This window comes from Magnolia sinica, chromosome 3 (assembly GCF_029962835.1).
Source record: "Magnolia sinica isolate HGM2019 chromosome 3, MsV1, whole genome shotgun sequence".
NCBI classification, from domain to species: domain Eukaryota; kingdom Viridiplantae; phylum Streptophyta; class Magnoliopsida; order Magnoliales; family Magnoliaceae; genus Magnolia; species Magnolia sinica.
Window position 1 is genome coordinate 112,496,673 of NC_080575.1, and position 21,796 is coordinate 112,518,468.

Consider the following 21,796-nt stretch of genomic DNA (forward strand, 5'->3'; position numbering starts at 1 on the left):
ATATTTGAACTATTTCAAACCTTTGATCTGTCAATCCATTTTCTTATGAGGGTAGGGCGGATGCCTCTATAGCCTAGTTAGGGCCATGAGACCCCAGCCCATTACCACCCCATGCATGAGCTATATTATTTGAGTAGTAGCAGGAGTTGAGAGGAAAACTTTGATATTCTGGCAGAGTGTGATGGATGATATGCCGGTACTTTGATATTACTTAGAAATTGCATACGTGGCATATAGGTTATTCAAATTAAAAATTTCAAATTCAAGATTCTAGTTTAGATGTATCATGAACAAAAAAAAAACATATTATCTAATTATCTGACCATTAGATTTGTAGACATTTACTGGATAGTTAAGAATGAAAACAATCCAATAGTCATAAACATTGTTCGACCATGATATTCAAATTGTGGGTTGTTTGGATACTCTAATGACCAGTTAAGTTAAATAATTAACTAGTTAAGTGAAATTTTTAGTTAATCTTTTAATTAGCAAATACTATTTTAAAAAAAATCAATCTCACATACCAAATATCTCTCTTGGTGCTGTATCACATGCAGACGTCCAATCTTTAGCAACAAAGAAGCAGTCAGTTATCTGATTGCTGTACTTGCACCCTATATTGTTCACTCACTCTGTCTATCTTCCATGTTAACATGTGTTTATTGAACTGGGTGAAAATTTATTAGATGAGTTATTATTATTATTATTATTATTATTTTGTAAATGATGAAATTACCCTTTTCAAAAATAAGTATTCACCAATCAAAGGTTAGGATTGTTTTCTTGATCTTATTTTGGGTAATTCTTTCATCCTAAGCAGGCACATCAAACGAATGGATTGGATCACAGTGGGCCTTACTCAAAAGAAATGGTAGACGTCACATCGGAACCTTTTCCTATGATGTGTCTTACTTGAAAAACTCTTAGGGCCACAGTAGTTTTGGATCAATATTCCGATGTTTGTTTTTTCCCTTCATCCACGGATTGCCATCATGGTAGGCCCTAGGAAGGTATCAACAGTCACCCCACTACTTCCTGTGGTGGGGTCCATTTAAGCCTAGGATCTTCTCATTTTGGAGCTTCTACCTTAAAATGATATGAAAAAAATGGATGGATGGTGTAGATTAAAAACAACACATCACACGGTGGCCCTTCAGAGTCTCCATTTGTTCCTGGTGAGAGACTCGTCGTAGTACTAGTAGTACCCAATAGGTAGAGAGGACGGTCCTAGAAGGGGATGACGTGTACGTTTCATTATACATACAGTGTGCGTGCCAATGTACGAGAGACTGGTCGTAGTACTAGTAGTACCCAATAGGTAGAGAGGGACGGTCCTGGTTGGGGATGACGTGTACGTTTCATTATACATGCAGTGCGCATGCCAATATGACATGATTGAGCAAACAAAAAAAAAGCTTATTTGCAGCTGTGATAAATGCCTAAATTATTTAATTCAAAGGGCGTTGGGTACAACATATCCATGGTATATGTGAAGGTTTGCTAACCACATGGCTGTCCCTCCGCACTATACATGCGGTGAGCATGGCAATGTAACATGATTAAACAAATATAGAAACTTATTTGCAGTTGTGACAAAACATGCTTAAATTGTGCAATTCAAAGGGAGTTGGGTACGACACATCCATGGTATACGTGAAGGATTGCCAACCACATAGCTACCCCTCTACACTATACATGCAGCGCGTGCCAATGTGACATAATGGAACAAATACAGAAGCTTATTTGCAATTGTAACAAAACATGTATAAATTATCCGATTCAAAGGGAGTTGGGTACGACACATCCATGGTATACGTGAAGGATTGCCAACCACATAGCTGCCCCTTTGCACTATACATGTAGCGCATGTGCCAATGTGACATGATTGAACAAATAGAAAAGCTTATTTGTAGTTGTAACAACCCATGCCTAAATTGTCCGATTCAAAGGGAGTTGGGTACGACACATTTATGGTATATGTGAAGGATTGCTAACCACATGGTTGCCCCTCTGTACTATACATGCAGCGCCCGTGCTAATGTGACATGATTGAGCAAATACAAAAGCTTATTTGCAGTTGTAACAAAACATGCCTAAATTGTCCGATTCAAAGGGAGTTGGGTACGACACATCCATGGTATACGTGAAGGATTGCCAACCACATATCTGCCCCTCTGCACAATACATGTAGCGTGCATGCCAATGTGACATGATTGAATAAATACAAAAGTTTATTTGCCATTGTAACAACTCATGCTTAAGTTGTCCGATTCAAAGGGAGTTGGGTACGACACATCCATGGTATACGTCAAGGATTGCCAACCACATGGCTGCCCCTCTGCACTATACATGCAGCGTGCATGCCTGTTGAGGCATAAAATTGATCAGAAGAAGAAAGACGATTCCCGAAAAGAAGATAGATTTTTCCCCAGCTTGAGTTGTGCAGTGCAAAAAAGAAGGTAAAGGGAGAAAAGTGTTGTGTGGCGCACAATGGAAGTTGCTAAGAGTATGGTTGTGCAGCGCACAACTGGTGTAATTGCACAACTGGTATGAGCACACAAAGGGGTCAGCGCATAAAAGTGAGGTGATGGCACGTGCAAAAGGCTATATATACCCCCACTAACCCCCATAGATGATTCATTAGAATAATACCAGAGAAGCAGAGAGAGACCAAGACTTTGGAAGAATCCAGGTCCTAACAGTACCTGTTGTGCAACGCATAACTAGGGGCCCACACAACCCGTGTGCAGCTCACAACCCCTGGTCCACACAATCGTTGTCCTGCATAACAACCATGTGCGCGATGGGTCTTTTATGTGTGCACAATGGGTCTGATATATGGACAGTCAGCTTGAGTGATGATTATTCAACTGTGAAGGAATTGAAAGAGATCCTGATCTGGGTTAAAAGATCAAAGCCTCTTCTCAGAAGCTTAGAATCGATCAAAATGGAAATCATTCCAGCACAACAATATTCAATATTCCCAAGCTAAAGATCACAATGCGATCTGAATTGTTGTAGAAATTAATATCGAACATTTGATATTTGTGTTGAATTATGTAAATGCTTTACTTTGGAATTAAAGGAGATAAATGATGTAAACGGATTCAGATTAAATAAATATTATGATTGTTCTCTCCATTTATCGGTGCCTAATAATCGATGTAAAGCATTTACTTACTGTTCTAATTTACACTAAGTGATTTGAGCATTTTCAAACTGTCGGAGCCGTACAAGTTATTTGGGATTTGTTTAAAGGATAATTAGTGGTGGGTTCAATGGTCTAATAATTTGATTACGATGGTCAGTGCTGGATTTCTATATCGAGTGAAACGAGCCTAATAATAGATGTATTGAGTGACTATGCCACCAAAACCCTGACAATTGTGTTCATTCTGGAGTACCTAGAGTACGAAATTTGGGATTTTAGATTGTGGTGTTAAGTGATCTAATGGTTAGAAGGATAGGTTATCGACAATAGGGTTTTCTAGTTTGACTAGAATTTGTAGCTGGTCATCGGGTTTACTTAGAGTGTTCAGTGTGGATTATAAATCTTAGTCATTGCGACTCGATGATCGGCGGGTTTGATGATTAGGGGTTTGTTATTGACGATGGGTGGATTGAGGTGTGTGGTCTAAATTACGTGTGTTCTCGCACATGTATAAAGTTATTTAGATCTCTATAGTAACACCTGAGTATAGAAAATCCGGGGTGTTACAGGTGCTCTGTGGAATCCACTATGATGTATGTGTTTCATCCATTTTTACAAATCATTTTAGGGCTTGATCCCAAAAAATGAGAGGTACATAAATCTCAGGTGGACCGTACCACAGGAAATAGTAGTGATTTGATATCCACCATTAAAATCCTCCTAAGGCCCACTATACTATTTATTTGACATCTAATCTATTGAATAGGTCATACAGACCCAGGTGAAGGAAAAAACAAAGATCAGCTTTATCCAAAACTTTTATGGCTCCCAAAAAGTTTTTAATGGTTAACGTTCATTCAACACGGTTTCTTATAATGTGTTCCACTTGAGATTGGGATATACCTCATTTTTTATCTCATGCTATAAAATGATCTAGAAAAATAGATGGACAACATGAATGAAATATATACATCAGGGTGGGGCCCACAGAGCATTGACCACCCACCATTGGCTTGTGACAGGGGAGTAGCCAATCCGTTTCCTTCAGATCTCTATCCTCTTCCTTCCCTTCCTCTCTTAGAGAAACCCACCTTGCCAAGCGCCTCTATGGGACTATGTCTTCTTCGTATCTGGCTTCTACCAAGCTTATTACCTTTTATGCCAAACTTGGTGATGTCCGCCACAGCTGCCTTTCGTTCAATCAAATTCTCAAATAGAATATCTTTGCCTGAAATTTGATCATCGCCGGATGTTTTGGCTAGATTATATATATATATATATATATATATATATATCTATATATATAACTTTTCGCATGGTTTTGAAAGCTGGTAAGGATTTGGAATATTAGAGGAAAGTACACTATTTGGTTTTTAAATTGGGCTTAGGATCTGATTTCTTTGTGGATGCTGCTTTGATTCATTTGTTTGAGAGATTTGGACACGTGGTTGATGCCCGATGGGTTTTTCACGAGATGTTGGTGAGAGATTTGGGGTATGAGAATGCTATAATTTCAGGATATTATCGTAATGGTGAGGCAATTTAGGTATTTAATTGGGTGCAAGTGAATCTTTAAGAAGAAACATGATAAGTACAAGACAATATTGGTAGCGAATATATATGCTTAAAGAGAAGGTGTGGACTTCACTAAGATATTTACGCGGATGGTAAAGCAATAATCTATCAGATTTGTATTAGCACTGGTTGCCCAATACAATTTCGAATTGGAATAGATGAATATGAAAACTACTTTCTCGTATGGAGAATTGGAAGAATATATTTATATGAAACAACTAGAAGGTTTCGAAACAAAGGAGTAAAGAACAAACCTTGCATGTTGAAGATGTCGTTGTAAGGCTTGAAACAGTCACATACACAGTGGTATATATAAGAAATTTGATTCTTTCATAATGAGTTAAAGGTTTACGAAGAGTGATTATGATTATTGTGTCTATTAAAAGACACTGAGTAATAAGAAGTTCATTATCTTAATATTGTATATTGATGATATGCTTATCACCAGTGATAACATGTCTGAGATCGACATACTGAAGACTCAATTATCAAAGACATTTGATATGAAAGGTTTGGAGGCTGCAAAAAGGGTTCTCGGCATTCACACACATATGTATATGAAGAGGAGCAGACTGTGTTTATCTTAGGTAGAATACCCTGAGAAGGTATTGATGAAGTACGTGATGGACAAGGCAAAGTAGGTCAACATTCCTCACACGGCTCATTTTAAGATATCATCTGAGCAGTATCATAAAACAGATGAAGAAAAACATGATATCTCTCGTGTGCCTTATTCGAGTGCGGTTGACAGATTTATATATGCCATGATATATATAAGACTAGATATTTCACATGCGGTGGGTGTTGTTAGCAGATACATGTTCAACCCGGGCAAGCGACATTGAGAGGCAGTGAAATAGCTACTTCAATATATTTAATATAGGCAGGACTACGTCTTAACATTTGAAAAATAATGGGCCAAGTTAGTAGACTATGGATTTCGATTATGCGGGCAGTATGGATAATAGAGGGTCAACATCCGATTACTATTTGTATTAGCGAGTCGGGTGATCAGTTGGATATCAAAGCTTCAGTTTGTGGTGGCTCTTTCCACAACCGAAGCTAAGTATATGACAGTGACAGAAGCATTCAAAGAAGATGTTTGGTTGATGGGGATGATAAATCAGTTGGGGCTTCAACGGGAGATTGTGTCAGTTAATTTTAAAAGTAAAAGTGTGATTAATTTGGCTAAAAACTCCGTTTATTAATCATGTACTAAACATATTGATGTGTGTTATCATTTTATCCGACAAGTGCTTGAGGAATGAGGCATGACTTTGGAGAAGATTAATACAAGTGTGAATCCGGTTGACATGCTTACAAAAATATTTCCCACATGAAAATTTTAAGTTATGTGTAGCTTCTCTAGGCTTGGCGAAGGCATAAATGGAAGACGGAGTGTACACGAGAAGAGATGATGGAGTTATTATGGAAGGTGGAATTAGAGGTGAGAATTGATAAAAGGGCTATGATGAATGAAAATTTAAGACATGGTGGAGATTGTTATTGATGACTTAAATCTTTCAGTAATAGGGGTTTGTTAATGCCATTAATAGACCGCTCGATGACATCGAGCAATGTTGATGCCATCGACAGATGCTCAATTCTATCAAGAAAATCCAAAAAATTCCATGTTGGTTGCTGTAATGTTTTAGCGTTGTTGTTCGATGGCATTGAAGGAATTCGATGACATTGACAGATCCTTGATGGGTGTTGATGCCATCGAAGGTCGCATAAAAAAATGTGCACAGAATTGCATAAGTGTGTAAGTTGATTCCTATTCCGATTTTAACACTTTATATATCACGTGTAATTGGGATTTGGGAGAGAGACGTGTATTAAGGCTTTCTAAATCATTCTTATAGGTTTAAGGGTATATATAGGGCTTATGAAAAGACATTTAATGTTTGTTCAAATCGGTAAGCTACTATCTCTTATAATTTTTTTTATAGTACATTATTTGTCACTTATTGCCGTTGTTTTTTTTGTCCACGAGAGTTTTTTTACACAAAATTCAAATTGTTCTTGTTTAAGCTTGGTCGTGTGATTATGTGTACGTAGCTTGATTCATCTCTAGGTGTAAATAAGCCTTCACAAGCTTGTATTAACTGAGCTTATATTATTTTCTAGGTTTACGAAAGACGAATGATCTTGGCTTGTTAGGTACCTGGATCCTGTCACATCAGAAATATAAGTAATTTCTAATTTTATATGTATCACACACACACACACACACACATATACCCATTTGAGCACCAGTCAAGAGAAAAGTCCAAAGATTTCATGGCTAGGTTCTTTCCATCAGATTTTTTTTTCTGTGTATCATAATATCAATCATTGGATCAATAAAAATGGCATGCTTTGGTAAGAAATGGCCATTGGAACATAATCCACATAATGATCATGGTTCCACAATTCTTCATTTTTAAATTGGAGGAGTGGACAACGAACAACAGTTATATTATTCCTTAATCTGTAATGCAAGTGGCATATCTTTTGGATGGTCAGTTATCTTTCGCCGATATGAGCAAATCCACACCCCTTTCTCTCATTCAACCCATTTCCATTAGGTAGTTTCTTCATCGATGCATACAAGTTAGTCATCCTAAACCAGAACTCATCATATCTTACACCATGCAAGATCTTGATAGCCCATCTACCGGGCCTCACTAAAGTTGACCTGCACCCCAAAACATCACATTTAACAATTTATCAAACCAATAAACAGGAGTTAATTGCCTGCTCAATTTGGACTGTTGATCATTTCTTATTTTAACTGTCCATCTCCTATACCAATGATCAGGCGGTTCAGATTAGCCAAGTGGAATCTCTGTCCAGATATACAATGAAAATATAATTCGTTAGTTATTCCCAAACAAAAGATTTTATTTCATAGATTCAGACTTACCATTCTACATAGTAAATACTGAGGCACCAAAAATCACTACTGTAGATTCAAGGGTGTCGAACGGTTACATTGAACTTGATCGCTGCATTGAGGTTGGGAAGGTCAATGTAGGCAGTCTCTAAGACAGCATAGCCCTTGGCATACCGAAACAAGCCGGTGCCGGACACCACCGAAACCTCCCTCTGCTTGAGGTTGGCTCGGTCGGACCCTTGTATCTCCAGTGTGCTCTCATTGTACTTCTCATTAGTAAAGAGGACCGAGAACAATAAGTGGACTTCGGAAGCGTCCAATGCTGAGGTCACATATATACCGCGTGCCCGTCCCACCTCCTTTGATTTTCGATCCAGGCCTTCGGTTACAGCATCGTCGATTGCTATGATAGTTCCAAAGCTGGTTATTGTCGAAGATGTGAGGTTCCGACCGGCTACCGAAATGGCGGTCGGATTCGGACCTGTCCCCCAATCTTGCATGTAGAACACCATATTGGTCTTCTTGATGTGTTGGACTTCAGAGCTAGCCACCATGGGTGTGAATAGTGCCACAATGGTCAATTGCACCAATGTGATGAGGGCCATTTGACATGGAATATGTGTGACTAGACTCTTCTTATCTGTTATTTTGGTAAGCTAGTTCATGTTCTGGACATGCAAGAGAAGAGATATTTATAAGCAAAGGGTGACTAAGATTGTTTATTATTTTTATTTTTTATTTTTACTGAGATGTACTGCAAGAAACTTAGATTTGTAGCATCTCTGACTTCTGTTTATCTAACATCCATGAGTAGGGTAGGCAATGGGCCTGGTTGGTCCAGCCTTGTAGAGCCAGGGCTTGAACCCCAAATTTTGCAAAAGGGCTCGGCCATGGTCAATGATGAATGGCTCGGCCTGGCCTAGCCTGTTGGTCCGGTTCTATCATCAAGTGGATCACTACTATACAAAAGAATGGATGATTTTGAGGTGAGGGGTCACATTCCGTGCGCATGTGTAGTTTAAAATCACTTATTTTCTTATGAGGGTAATGGGCTAATGTAAGGCTGTTAAAAAATTTCCATGATTAGAACCATTGAGGTAATGGGCTAATGTAAGGCTGTTGAAAAATTTCTTATATTTGAACTATTTCAAACCTTTGATCTGTCAATCCATTTTCTTATGAGGGTAGGGCGGATGCCTCTATAGCCTAGTTAGGGCCATGAGACCCCAGCCCATTACCACCCCATGCATGAGCTATATTATTTGAGTAGTAGCAGGAGTTGAGAGGAAAACTTTGATATTCTGGCAGAGTGTGATGGATGATATGCCGGTACTTTGATATTACTTAGAAATTGCATACGTGGCATATAGGTTATTCAAATTAAAATTTTCAAATTCAAGATTCTAGTTTAGATGTATCATGAACAAAAAAAAAACATATTATCTAATTATCTGACCATTAGATTTGTAGACATTTACTGGATAGTTAAGAATGAAAACAATCCAATAGTCATAAACATTGTTCGACCATGATATTCAAATTGTGGGTTGTTTGGATACTCTAATGACCAGTTAAGTTAAATAATTAACTAGTTAAGTGAAATTTTTAGTTAATCTTTTAATTAGCAAATACTATTTAAAAAAAAATCAATCTCACATACCAAATATCTCTCTTGGTGCTGTATCACATGCAGACGTCCAATCTTTAGCAACAAAGAAGCAGTCAGTTATCTGATTGCTGTACTTGCACCCTATGTTGCTCACTCACTCTGTCTATCTTCCATGTTAACATGTGTTTATCGAACTGGGTGAAAATTTATTAGATGAGTTATTATTATTATTATTATTATTATTATTATTTTGTAAATGATGAAATTACCCTTTTCAAAAATAAGTATTCACCAATCAAAGGTTAGGATTGTTTTCTTGATCTTATTTTGGGTAATTCTTTCATCCTAAGCAGGCACATCAAACGAATGGATTGGATCACAGTGGGCCTTACTCAAAAGAAATGGTAGACGTCACATCGGAACCTTTTCCTATGATGTGTCTTACTTGAAAAACTCTTAGGGCCACAGTAGTTTTGGATCAATATTCCGATGTTTGTTTTTTCCCTTCATCCACGGATTGCCATCATGGTAGGCCCTAGGAAGGTATCAACAGTCACCCCACTACTTCCTGTGGTGGGGTCCATTTAAGCCTAGGATCTTCTCATTTTTGAGCTTCTACCTTAAAATGATATGAAAAAAATGGATGGATGGTGTAGATTAAAAACAACACATCACACGGTGGCCCTTCAGAGTCTCCATTTGTTCCTGGTGAGAGACTCGTCGTAGTACTAGTAGTACCCAATAGGTAGAGAGGACGGTCCTAGAAGGGGATGACGTGTACGTTTCATTATACATACAGTGTGCGTGCCAATGTATGAGAGACTGGTCATAGTACTAATAGTACCCAATAGGTAGAGAGGGACGGTCCTGGCTGGGGATGACGTGTACGTTTCATTATACATGCAGTGCGCATGCCAATATGACATGATTGAGCAAACAAAAAAAAAGCTTATTTGCAGCTGTGATAAATGCCTAAATTATTTAATTCAAAGGGTGTTGGGTACAACATATCCATGGTATATGTGAAGGTTTACTAACCACATGGCTGTCCCTCCGCACTATACATGCGGTGCGCGTGCCAATGTAACATGATTAAACAAATATAGAAACTTATTTGCAGTTGTGACAAAACATGCTTAAATTGTGCAATTCAAAGGGAGTTGGGTACGACACATCCATGGTATACGTAAAGGATTGCCAACCACATAGCTACCCCTCTACACTATACATGCAGGGCGTGCCAATGTGACATAATGGAACAAATACAGAAGCTTATTTGCAATTGTAACAAAACATGTATAAATTGTCCGATTCAAAGGGAGTTGGGTACGACACATCCATGGTATACGTGAAGGATTGCCAACCACATAGCTGCCCCTTTGCACTATACATGTAGCGCATGTGCCAATGTGACATGATTGAACAAATAGAAAAGCTTATTTGTAGTTGTAACAACCCATGCCTAAATTGTCCGATTCAAAGGGAGTTGGGTACGACACATTTATGGTATATGTGAAGGATTGCTAACCACATGGTTGCCCCTCTGTACTATACATGCAGCGCCCGTGCTAATGTGACATGATTGAGCAAATACAAAAGCTTATTTGCAGTTGTAACAAAACATGCCTAAATTGTCCGATTCAAAGGGAGTTGGGTACGACACATCCATGGTATACGTGAAGGATTGCCAACCACATATCTGCCCCTCTGCACAATACATGTAGCGTGCATGCCAATGTGACATGATTGAATAAATACAAAAGTTTATTTGCCATTGTAACAACTCATGCTTAAGTTGTCCGATTCAAAGGGAGTTGGGTACGACACATCCATGGTATACGTCAAGGATTGCCAACCACATGGCTGCCCCTCTGCACTATACATGCAGCGTGCATGCCTGTTGAGGCATAAAATTGATCAGAAGAAGAAAGACGATTCCCGAAAAGAAGATAGATTTTTCCCCAGCTTGAGTTGTGCAGTGCAAAAAAGAAGGTAAAGGGAGAAAAGTGTTGTGTGGCGCACAATGGAAGTTGCTAAGAGTATGGTTGTGCAGCGCACAACTGGTGTAATTGCACAACTGGTATGAGCACACAAAGGGGTCAGCGCATAAAAGTGAGGTGATGGCACGTGCGAAAGGCTATATATACCCCCACTAACCCCCATAGATGATTCATTAGAATAATACCAGAGCAGCAGAGAGAGACCAAGACTTTGGAAGAATCCAGGTCCTGACAGTACCTGTTGTGCAACGCACAACTAGGGGCCCGCACAACCCGTGTGCAGCTCACAACCCCTGGTCCACACAATCGTTGTCCTGCATAACAGCCATGTGCGCGATGGGTCTTTTATGTGTGCACAATGGGTCTGATATATGGACAGTCAGCTTGAGTGATGATTATTCAATTGTGAAGGAATTGAAAGAGATCCTGATCTGGGTTAAAAGATCAAAGCCTCTTCTCAGAAGCTTAGAATCGATCAAAATGGAAATCATTCCAGCACAACAATATTCAATATTCCCAAGCTAAAGATCACAATGCGATCTGAATTGTTGTAGAAATTAATATCGAACATTTGATATTTGTGTTGAATTATGTAAATGCTTTACTTTGGAATTAAAGGAGATAAATGATGTAAACGGATTCAGATTAAATAAATATTATGATTGTTCTCTCCATTTATCGGTGCTTAATAATCGATGTAAAGCATTTACTTAGTGTTCTAATTTACACTAAGTGATTTGAGCATTTTTCAACTGTCGGAGCCGTACAAGTTATTTGGGATTTGTTTAAAGGATAATTAGTGGTGGGTTCAATGGTCTAATAATTTGATTACGATGGTCAGTGCTGGATTTCTATATCGAGTGAAACGAGCCTAATAATAGATGTATTGAGTGACTATGCCACCAAAACCCTGACAATTGTGTTCATTCTGGAGTACCTAGAGTACGAAATTTGGGATTTTAGATTGTGGTGTTAAGTGATCTAATGGTTAGAAGGATAGGTTATCGACAATAGGGTTTTCTAGTTTGACTAGAATTTGTAGCTGGTCATCGGGTTTACTTAGAGTGTTCAGTGTGGATTATAAATCTTAGTCATTGCGACTCGATGATCGGCGGGTTTGATGATTAGGGGTTTGTTATTGACGATGGGTGGATTGAGGTGTGTGGTCTAAATTACGTGTGTTCTCGCACATGTATAAAGTTATTTAGATCTCTATAGTAACACCTGAGTATAGAAAATCCGAGGTACAAGTGCTCTGTGGAATCCACTATGATGTATGTGTTTCATCCATTTTTACAAATCATTTTAGGGCTTGATCCCAAAAAATGAGAGGTACATAAATCTCAGGTGGACCGTACCACAGGAAATAGTAGTGATTTGATATCCACCATTAAAATCCTCCTAAGGCCCACTATACTATTTACTTGACATCTAATCTATTGAATAGGTCATACAGACCCAGGTGAAGGAAAAAACAAAGATCAGCTTTATCCAAAACTTTTATGGCTCCCAAAAAGTTTTTAATGGTTAACGTTCATTCAACACGGTTTCTTATAATGTGTTCCACTTGAGATTGGGATATACCTCATTTTTTATCTCATGCTATAAAATGATCTAGAAAAATAGATGGACAACATGAATGAAATATATACATCAGGGTGGGGCCCACAGAGCATTGACCACCCACCATTGGCTTGTGACAGGGGAGTAGCCAATCCGTTTCCTTCAGATCTCTATCCTCTTCCTTCCCTTCCTCTCTTAGAGAAACCCACCTTGCCAAGCGCCTCTATGGGACTATGTCTTCTTCGTATCTAGCTTCTACCAAGCTTATTACCTTTTATGCCAAACTTGGTGATGTCCGCCACAGCTGCCTTTTGTTCAATCAAATTCTCAAATAGAATATCTTTGCCTGAAATTTGATCATCGCCGGATGTTTTGGCTAGATTATATATATATATATATATCTATATATATAACTTTTCGCATGGTTTTGAAAGCTGGTAAGGATTTGGAATATTAGAGGAAAGTACACTATTTGGTTTTTAAATTGGGCTTAGGATCTGATTTCTTTGTGGATGCTGCTTTGATTCATTTGTTTGAGAGATTTGGATATGTGGTTGATGCCCGATGGGTTTTTCACGAGATGTTGGTGAGAGATTTGGGGTATGAGAATGCTATAATTTCAGGATATTATCGTAATGGTGAGGCAATTTAGGTATTTAATTGGGTGCAAGTGAATCTTTAAGAAGAAACATGATAAGTACAAGACAATATTGGTAGCGAATATATATGCTTAAAGAGAAGGTGTGGACTTCACTAAGATATTTACGCGGATGGTAAAGCAATAATCTATCAGATTTGTATTAGCACTGGTTGCTCAATATAATTTCGAATTGGAATAGATGAATATGAAAACTACTTTCTTGTATGGAGAATTGGAAGAATATATTTATATGAAACAACTAGAAGGTTTCGAAACAAATGAGTAAAGAACAAACCTTGCATGTTGAAGAGGTCGTTGTAAGGCTTGAAACACTCACATACACAGTGGTATATATAAGAAATTTGATTGTTTCATAATGAGTTAAAGGTTTACGAAGAGTGATTATGATTATTGTGTCTATTAAAAGACACTGAGTAATAAGAAGTTCATTATCTTAATATTGTATATTGTTGATATGCTTATCACCAGTGATAACATGTCTGAGATCGACATACTGAAGACTTAATTATCAAAGACATTTGATATGAAAGGTTTGGAGGCTGCAAAAAGGGTTCTCGGCATTCACACACATAAGTATATGAAGAGGAGCAGACTGTGTTTATCTTAGGGAGAATACCCTGAGAAGGTATTGATGAAGTACGTGATGGACAAGGCAAAGTAGGACAACATTCCTCACATGGCTCATTTTAAGCTATCATCTGAGCAGTATCATAAAACAGATGAAGAAAAACATGATATCTCTCGTGTGCCTTATTCGAGTGCGGTTGACAACTTTAGATATGCCATGATATATATAAGACTAGATATTTCACATGCGGTGGGTGTTGTTAGCAGATACATGTTCAACCCGGGCAAGCGACATTGAGAGGCAGTGAAATAGCTACTTCAATATATTTAATATAGGCAGGACTACGTCTTAACATTTGAAAAATAATGGGCCAAGTTAGTAGACTATGGATTTCGATTATGCGGGCAGCATGGATAATAGAGGGTCAACATCCGGTTACTATTTGTATTAGCAGGTCGGGTGATCAGTTGGATATCAAAGCTTCAGTTTGTAGTGGCTCTTTCCACAACCGAAGCTAAGTATATGACAGTGACAGAAGCATTCAAAGAAGATGTTTGGTTGATGGGGATGATAAATCAGTTGGGGCTTCAACGGGAGATTGTGTCAGTTAATTTTAAAAGTAAAAGTGTGATTAATTTGGCTATAAACTCCGTTTATTACTCATGTACTACACATATTGATGTGTGTTATCATTTTATCCGACAAGTGCTTGAAGAATGAGGCATGACTTTGGAGAAGATTAATACAAGTGTGAATCCGGTTGACATGCTTACAAAAATATTTCGCACAGAAAATTTTAAGTTATGTGTAGCTTCTCTAGGCTTGGCGAAGGCATAAATGGAAGATGGAGTGTACACGAGAAGAGATGATGGAGTTATTATGGAAGGTGGAATTAGAGGTGAGAATTGATAAAAGGGCTATGATGAATGAAAATTTAAGACATGGTGGAGATTGTTATTGATGACTTAAATCTTTCAGTAATAGGGGTTTGTTAATGCCATTAATAGACCGCTCGATGACATCGAGCAATGTTGATGTCATCGACAGATGCTCAATTTTATCAAGAAAATCCAAAAAATTCCATGTTGGTTGTTGTAATGTTTTAGCGTTGTTGGTTGATGGCATTGAAGGAGTTCGATGACATTGACAGATCCTTGATGGGTGGTTGATGCCATCGAAGGTCCCATAAAAAAATGTGCACAGAATTGCATAAGTGTGTAAGTTGATTCCTATTCCGAGTTTAACACTTTATATATCATGTGTAATTGGGATTTGGGAGAGAGACGTGTATTAAGGCTTTCTAAATCATTCTTATAGGTTTAAGGGTATATATAGGGCTTGTGAAAAGACATTTAATGTTTGTTCAAATCGGTAAGCTACTATCTCTTATAATTTTTTTATAGCACATTATTTGTCACTTATTGCCGTTGTTTTTTTTTCCACGAGAGTTTTTTTACACAAAATTCAAATTGTTCTTGTTTAAGCTTGGTTGTGTGATTATGTGTACGTTGCTTGATTCATCTCTAGGTGTAAATAAGCCTTCACAAGCTTATATTAACTGAGCTTATATTATTTTCTAGGTTTACGAAAGACGAATGATCTTGGCTTGTTAGGTAGCTGGATCCTGTCACATCAGAAATATAAGTAATTTCTAATTTTATATCTATCACACACACACACACACACACACACACACACACACACACATATACCCATTTGAGCACCAGTCAAGAGAAAAGTCCAAAGATTTCATGGCTGGGATCTTTCCATCAGATTTTTTTTTTCTGTGTATCATAATATCAATCATTGGATCAATAAAAATGGCCTGCTTTGGTAAGAAATGGCCATTGGAACATAATCCACATAATGATCATGGTTCCACAATTCTTCATTTTTAAATTGGAGGAGTGGACAACGAACAATAGTTATATTATTCCTTAATCTGTAATTCAAGTGGCATGTCTTTTGGATGGTCAGCTGTCTTTTGCCGATATGAGCAAATCCACACCCCTTTCTCTCATTCAACCCATTTCCGTTAGGTAGTTTCTTCATCGATGCTTACAAGTTAGTCATCCTAAACCAGAACTCATCATATCTTACACCATACAAGATCTTGATAGCCCATCTACTGGGCCTCACTAAAGTTGACCTGCACCCCAAAACATCACATTTAACAATTTATCAAACCTATAAACAGGAGTTAATTGCTTGCTCAATTTGGACTGTTGATCATTTCTTATTTTAACTGTCCATCTCCTATACCAATGATCAGGCGGTTCAGATTGGCCAAGTGGAATCTCTGTCCATATATACAATCAAAATATAATTCGTTAGTTATTCCCAAACAAAAGATTTTATTTCATAGATTCAGACTTACCATTCTACATAGTAAATATTGAGGCACCAAAAATCACTACTATAGATTCAAGGGTGTCGAACGGTTACATTGAACTTGATCACTGCATTGAGGTTGGGAAGGTCAATGTAGGCAGTCTCTAAGACAGCATAGCCCTTGGCATACCGAAACAAGCTAGTGCCGGACACCACCGAAACCTCCCTCTGCTTGAGGTTGGCTCGGTCGGACCCTTGTATCTCCAGTGTGCTCTCATTGTACTTCTCATTGCTAAAGAGGACCGAGAACAATAAGTGGACTTCGGAAGCGTCCAAGCTGAGGTCACATATATACCGCGTGCCCGTCCCACCTCCTTTGATTTTCGATCCAGGCCTTCGGTTACAGCATCGTCGATTGCTATGATAGTTCCAAAGCTGGTTATTGTCGAAGATGTGAGGTTCCGACCGGCTACCGAAATGGCGGTCGGATTCGGACCTGTCCCCCAATCTTGCATGTTGAACACCATATTGGTCTTCTTGATGTGTTGGACTTCACAGCTAGCCACCATGGGTGTGAATAGTGCCACAATGGTCAGTTGCACCAATGTGATGAGGGCCATTTAACATGGAATATGTGTGACTAGACTCTTCTTATCTGTTATTTTAGTAAGCTAGTTCATGTTCTGGACATGCAAGAGAAGAGATATTTATAAGCAAAGGGTGACTAAGATTGTTTATTATTTTTATTTTTTATTTTTACTGAGATGTACTGCAAGAAACTTAGATTTGTAGCATCTCTGACTTCTGTTAATCTGACATCCATGAGTAGGGTAGGCAATGGGCCTGGTTGGTCCAGCCTTGTAGAGCCAGGGCTTGAACCCCAAATTTTGCAAAAGGGCTCGGCCATGGTCAATGATGAATGGCTCGGCCTGGCCTAGCCTGTTGGTCCAGTTCTATCATCAAGTGGATCACTATTATACAAAAGAATGGATGATTTTGAGGTGAAGGGTCACATTCCGTGCGCATGTGTAGTTTAAAATCACTTATTTTCTTATGAGGGTAATGGGCTAATGTAAGGCTGTTAAAAAATTTTCATGATTAGAACCATTGATGTAATGGGCTAATGTAAGGCTTGAAAAGGCCTAGCTATATGTCCTAGAGGGGGGGTGAATAGGACAATGCCAAATAAAACTTATAACAGCCGAATTAAAAAGAATATGATAACCAAAATAAATCACAATGCAAGAAAGTAAAATAACCTCAAAATCAGATCTTTAGAGGTTGATACAAATGTTGTTCTAAGGACAACCTTACACCAAAAACCAGAGTTTATGGTAGGACAACCTAATTTCTAGAAAGATCTTTGTATCAAATCTCAAACCGAAGAGGAATACAGAAATAAATACCAACTGAATTAAAATAAATTGTAATCACAAATGTATTGTTCTAGGGACAGCCATACACCATAAAAATGGCAGGGAAACCTTGCTGGAACAACTTTTAAAGGAAATTGAATATCAAGCTGATAAAGGAATAGCAGAAAATAAATTCTAAACTATTATAAAATTCTTACAATGCTTGAATTAAATGATTACAACATTCACCACCATACATACATCCCACAAAAGAATAATTAAAGATCAGAAGTATAAATCATTCAACCACAACACAAGGGATTATAGTGGTTCACCTGTGTGTTCACCAACTGTTAAACAACAGCCACACAGAATGCTACTCCACTCCTAATATCCTCACACAGGGGATATTAGCGTTCACTAATAAAATAGGTTTTCCCAGGTTCACCCAAAACCTTTACAATTGTGTCTTTGTTTGTGAGCTTACACAATTAAAAAACCCCACTTCTGAGTTTTCCTGGCTCTCCTCAGATAACCAATACAACAAGATTTTTCTGGCAAATCTTGAAAGAAACCAAAACAAAAATGAATTTACAATTAAATGTAAAATACCTGATTATCTCCTTCATTGTAGCAGCCCGGTAGAACCAAATCAGAGTAGATGATTGAATGTCCAAGTTCAATGTCCAGTACTCAATTACAATGGTTCTAATTCTAATAGATTTTAAATTAAACCAAATAGGGCTTGCCTTAATTGATTTTGATTCCAAAGAAAGGGAATAACAATTCCTCTTATCAAATTAGATTGAAATAGCAGAAACAAAATCAATTAAATAAAGCTAGGAAAAGAGAATATTAAATAAGCACACTTAGCTTAGATGGAGCACAGAATTATCTCTCAGAAGTTCGACAAAAATTGGCTTGAATGGATTAATTAATTCGATGATTTCTTCTGAGATTCGTGCACTATTTATAGGTGAGCAGATCGCGTCTTCGACTGGTCTAGGGAGCTCTTCGACTAGTCGAAGCAATAACAGATATTTGAAAAATCAGGCGCGATAAGCTTTAAGCGTTCTATGACTGGTTGAAGGTCTCCTTCGACTAGTCGTAGGTCACCTTCGACTGGTCGAAGGTCTCCTTTGACTGGTCGAAGAACCTGAAAAACATCACTGGATTTTGAGTCGAAGATTTTCGACTGGTCGAAGATGCAGTCGACACTGTTCCTTCGACTGGTTGAACAGATTCCTGGACTAGTCGAAGCCTAACAGATTTTATCCGAAATTTGTAACAAACTCACGACTGATCGAGGAATTTCTTAGACTGGTCAAAGCAACTCTAGGACTAGTCGAAGAAGGCTTAGGACTAGTCGAAGAACAAATCAAACTTATGTAAAATAAACATTCGATTTATGTATCCAAAGTGACCTACTTCTAAGGTCAACCTAAGGTCAGTCAAACCTCAACCATGAAGTAAGGACATTGAAACATTATGAACTAGTGACCTTGAAGTATGAGCCTTGAAGTCTTGATGTAGTTCAATCTTGAAATCTTGATGTAGCTCAATCTTAAAAGTGTCTTGAGTTCTTTACAAACTGCCTTGTACTCTTCTTGAAGTCTTGCAGCTTGAGTCTTGTCTTATGAGTAGTTCTTGCATTCAAGATTGATCCTTGTACTTGTGAGCTTTGCTTATTGTGAGCTTAGCTTGTTCATGAATGTTGATCCTTGAGAGAGCTTCACTTATGCAAGTTATATATAACAGTGATTTTGGCATCACAAAATTGACAACAGACAGGGATATAAACTATAGCACTTACAAGGCTGTTGAAAAATTTCTTATATTTGAACTATTTCAAACCTTTGATCTGTCAATCCATTTTCTTATGAGGGTAGGGCGGATGCCTCTATAGCCTAGTTGGGGCCATGAGACCCCAGCCCATTACCACCCCATGCATGAGCTATATTATTTGAGTAGTAGCAGGAGTTGAGAGGAAAACTTTGATATTCTGGCAGAGTGTGATGGATGATATGCCGGTACTTTGATATTACTTAGAAATTGCATACGTGGCATATAGGTTATTCAAATTAAAATTTTCAAATTCAAGATTCTATTTTAGATGTATCATGAACCAAAAAAAAAAAACATATTATCTAATTATCTGACCATTAGATATGTAGACATTTACTGGATAGTTAAGAATGAAAACAATCCAATAGTCATAAACATTGTTCGACCATGATATTCAAATTGTGGGTTGTTTGGATACTCTAATGACCAGTTAAGTTAAATAATTAACTAGTTAAGTGAAACTTTTAGTTTATCTTTTAATTAGCAAATACTATTTTAAAAAAATCAATCTCATATACCAAATATCTCTCTTGGTGCTGTCTCACATGCAGACGTCCAGTCTTTAGCAATAAAGAAGCAGTCAGTTATTTGATTGCTGTACTTGCACCCTATGTTGCTCACTCACTCTGTCTATCTTCCATGTTAACATGTGTTTATCGAACTGGGTGAAAATTTATTAGATGAGCTATTATTATTATTATTATTATTATTATTATTATTATTATTTTGTAAATGATGAAATTACCCTTTTCAAAAATAAGTATTCACCGATCAAAGGTTAGGATTGTTTTCTTGATCTTATTTTGGGTAATTCTTTCATCCTAAGCAGGCACATCAAACGAATGGATTGGATCACAGTGAGCCCTACTTAAAAGAAATGGTAGACGTCACATCGGAACCGTTTCCTATGATGTATCTTACTTGAAAAACTCTTAGGGCCACAGTAGTTTTAGATCAATATTCCGATGTTTGTATTTTCCCTTCATCCACGGATTGCCATCATGGTAGGCCCAAGGAAGGTATCAATAGTCACCCCACTACTTCCTGTGGTGGGGTCCATTTAAGCCTAGGATCTTCTCATTTTTGAGCTTCTACCTTAAAATGATATGAAAAAAATGGATGGACGGTGTAGATTAAAAATAAGACATCACACGGTGGCCCTTCAGAGTCTCCATTTATTCCTGGTGAGAGACTCGTCGTAGTACTAGTAGTACCCAATAGGTAGAGAGGACGGTCCTAGAAGGGAATGAGGTGTATGTTTCATTATACATACAGTGTGCGTGCCAATGTACGAGAGATTGGTCGTAGTACTAGTAGTACCCAATAGGTAGAGAGGGACGGTCTTGGCTGGGGATGACGTGTACATTTCATTATACATGCAGTGCGCATGCCAATATGACATGATTGAGCAAACAAAAAAAAAGCTTATTTGCAGCTGTGATAAATGCCTAAATTATTTAATTCAACGGGCGTTGGGTACAACATATCCTTAGTATATGTGAAGGTTTGCTAACCACATGGCTGTCCCTCCGCACTATACATGCGGTGCGCGTGCCAATGTAACATGATTAAACAAATATAGAAACTTATTTGCAGTTGTGACAAAACATGCTTAAATTGTGCAATTCAAAGGGAGTTGGGTACGACACATCCATGGTATACGTGAAGGATTGCCAACCACATAGCTACCCCTCTACACTATACATGCAGCGTGTGCCAATGTGACATAATGGAACAAATATAGAAGCTTATTTGCAATTGTAACGAAACATGTATAAATTGTCCGATTCAAAGGGAGTTGGGTACGACACATCCATGGTATACGTGAAGGATTGCCAACCACATAGCTGCCCCTTTGCACTATACATGTAGCGCGCGTGCCAATGTGACATGACTGAACAAATAGAAAAGCTTATTTGTAGTTGTAACAACCCATGCCTAAATTGTCCGATTCAAAGGGAGTTGGGTACGACACATCTATCGTATACGTGAAGGATTGCTAACCACATGGTTACCCCTCTGTACTATACATGCAGCGCCCGTGCTAATGTGACATGATTGAGCAAATACAAAAGCTTATTTGCAGTTGTAACAAAACATGCTTAAATTGTCCGATTTAAAGGGAGTTGGGTACGACACATCCATGGTATACGTGAAGGATTGCCAACCACATATCTGCCCCTCTGCACAATACATGTAGTGCGCATGCCAATGTGACATGATTGAATAAATACAAAAGTTTATTTGCAGTTGTAAC

General features: G+C 38.0%; 2 protein-coding genes across 2 annotated transcripts; both read right to left on the bottom strand.

Annotated features, from left to right (window-relative positions):
* Nucleotides 1–7,684: 7,684 nt before the first annotated feature.
* LOC131239085 (dirigent protein 23-like) lies at nucleotides 7,685–8,212 on the bottom strand. The gene has a single exon (XM_058236642.1). It carries the CDS (start codon nucleotides 8,210–8,212, stop codon nucleotides 7,685–7,687), a length of 528 nt encoding a protein of 175 aa, XP_058092625.1.
* Nucleotides 8,213–16,432: 8,220 nt separating this feature from the next.
* LOC131239086 (dirigent protein 23-like) lies at nucleotides 16,433–16,959 on the bottom strand. The gene is made up of 2 exons (XM_058236643.1): nucleotides 16,711–16,959; nucleotides 16,433–16,621 (listed from the first exon to the last, which is right to left on the bottom strand). The coding sequence occupies exons 1-2, from the start codon at nucleotides 16,957–16,959 to the stop codon at nucleotides 16,433–16,435; spliced, it is 438 nt and encodes a 145-aa protein (XP_058092626.1).
* Nucleotides 16,960–21,796: the final 4,837 nt, after the last annotated feature.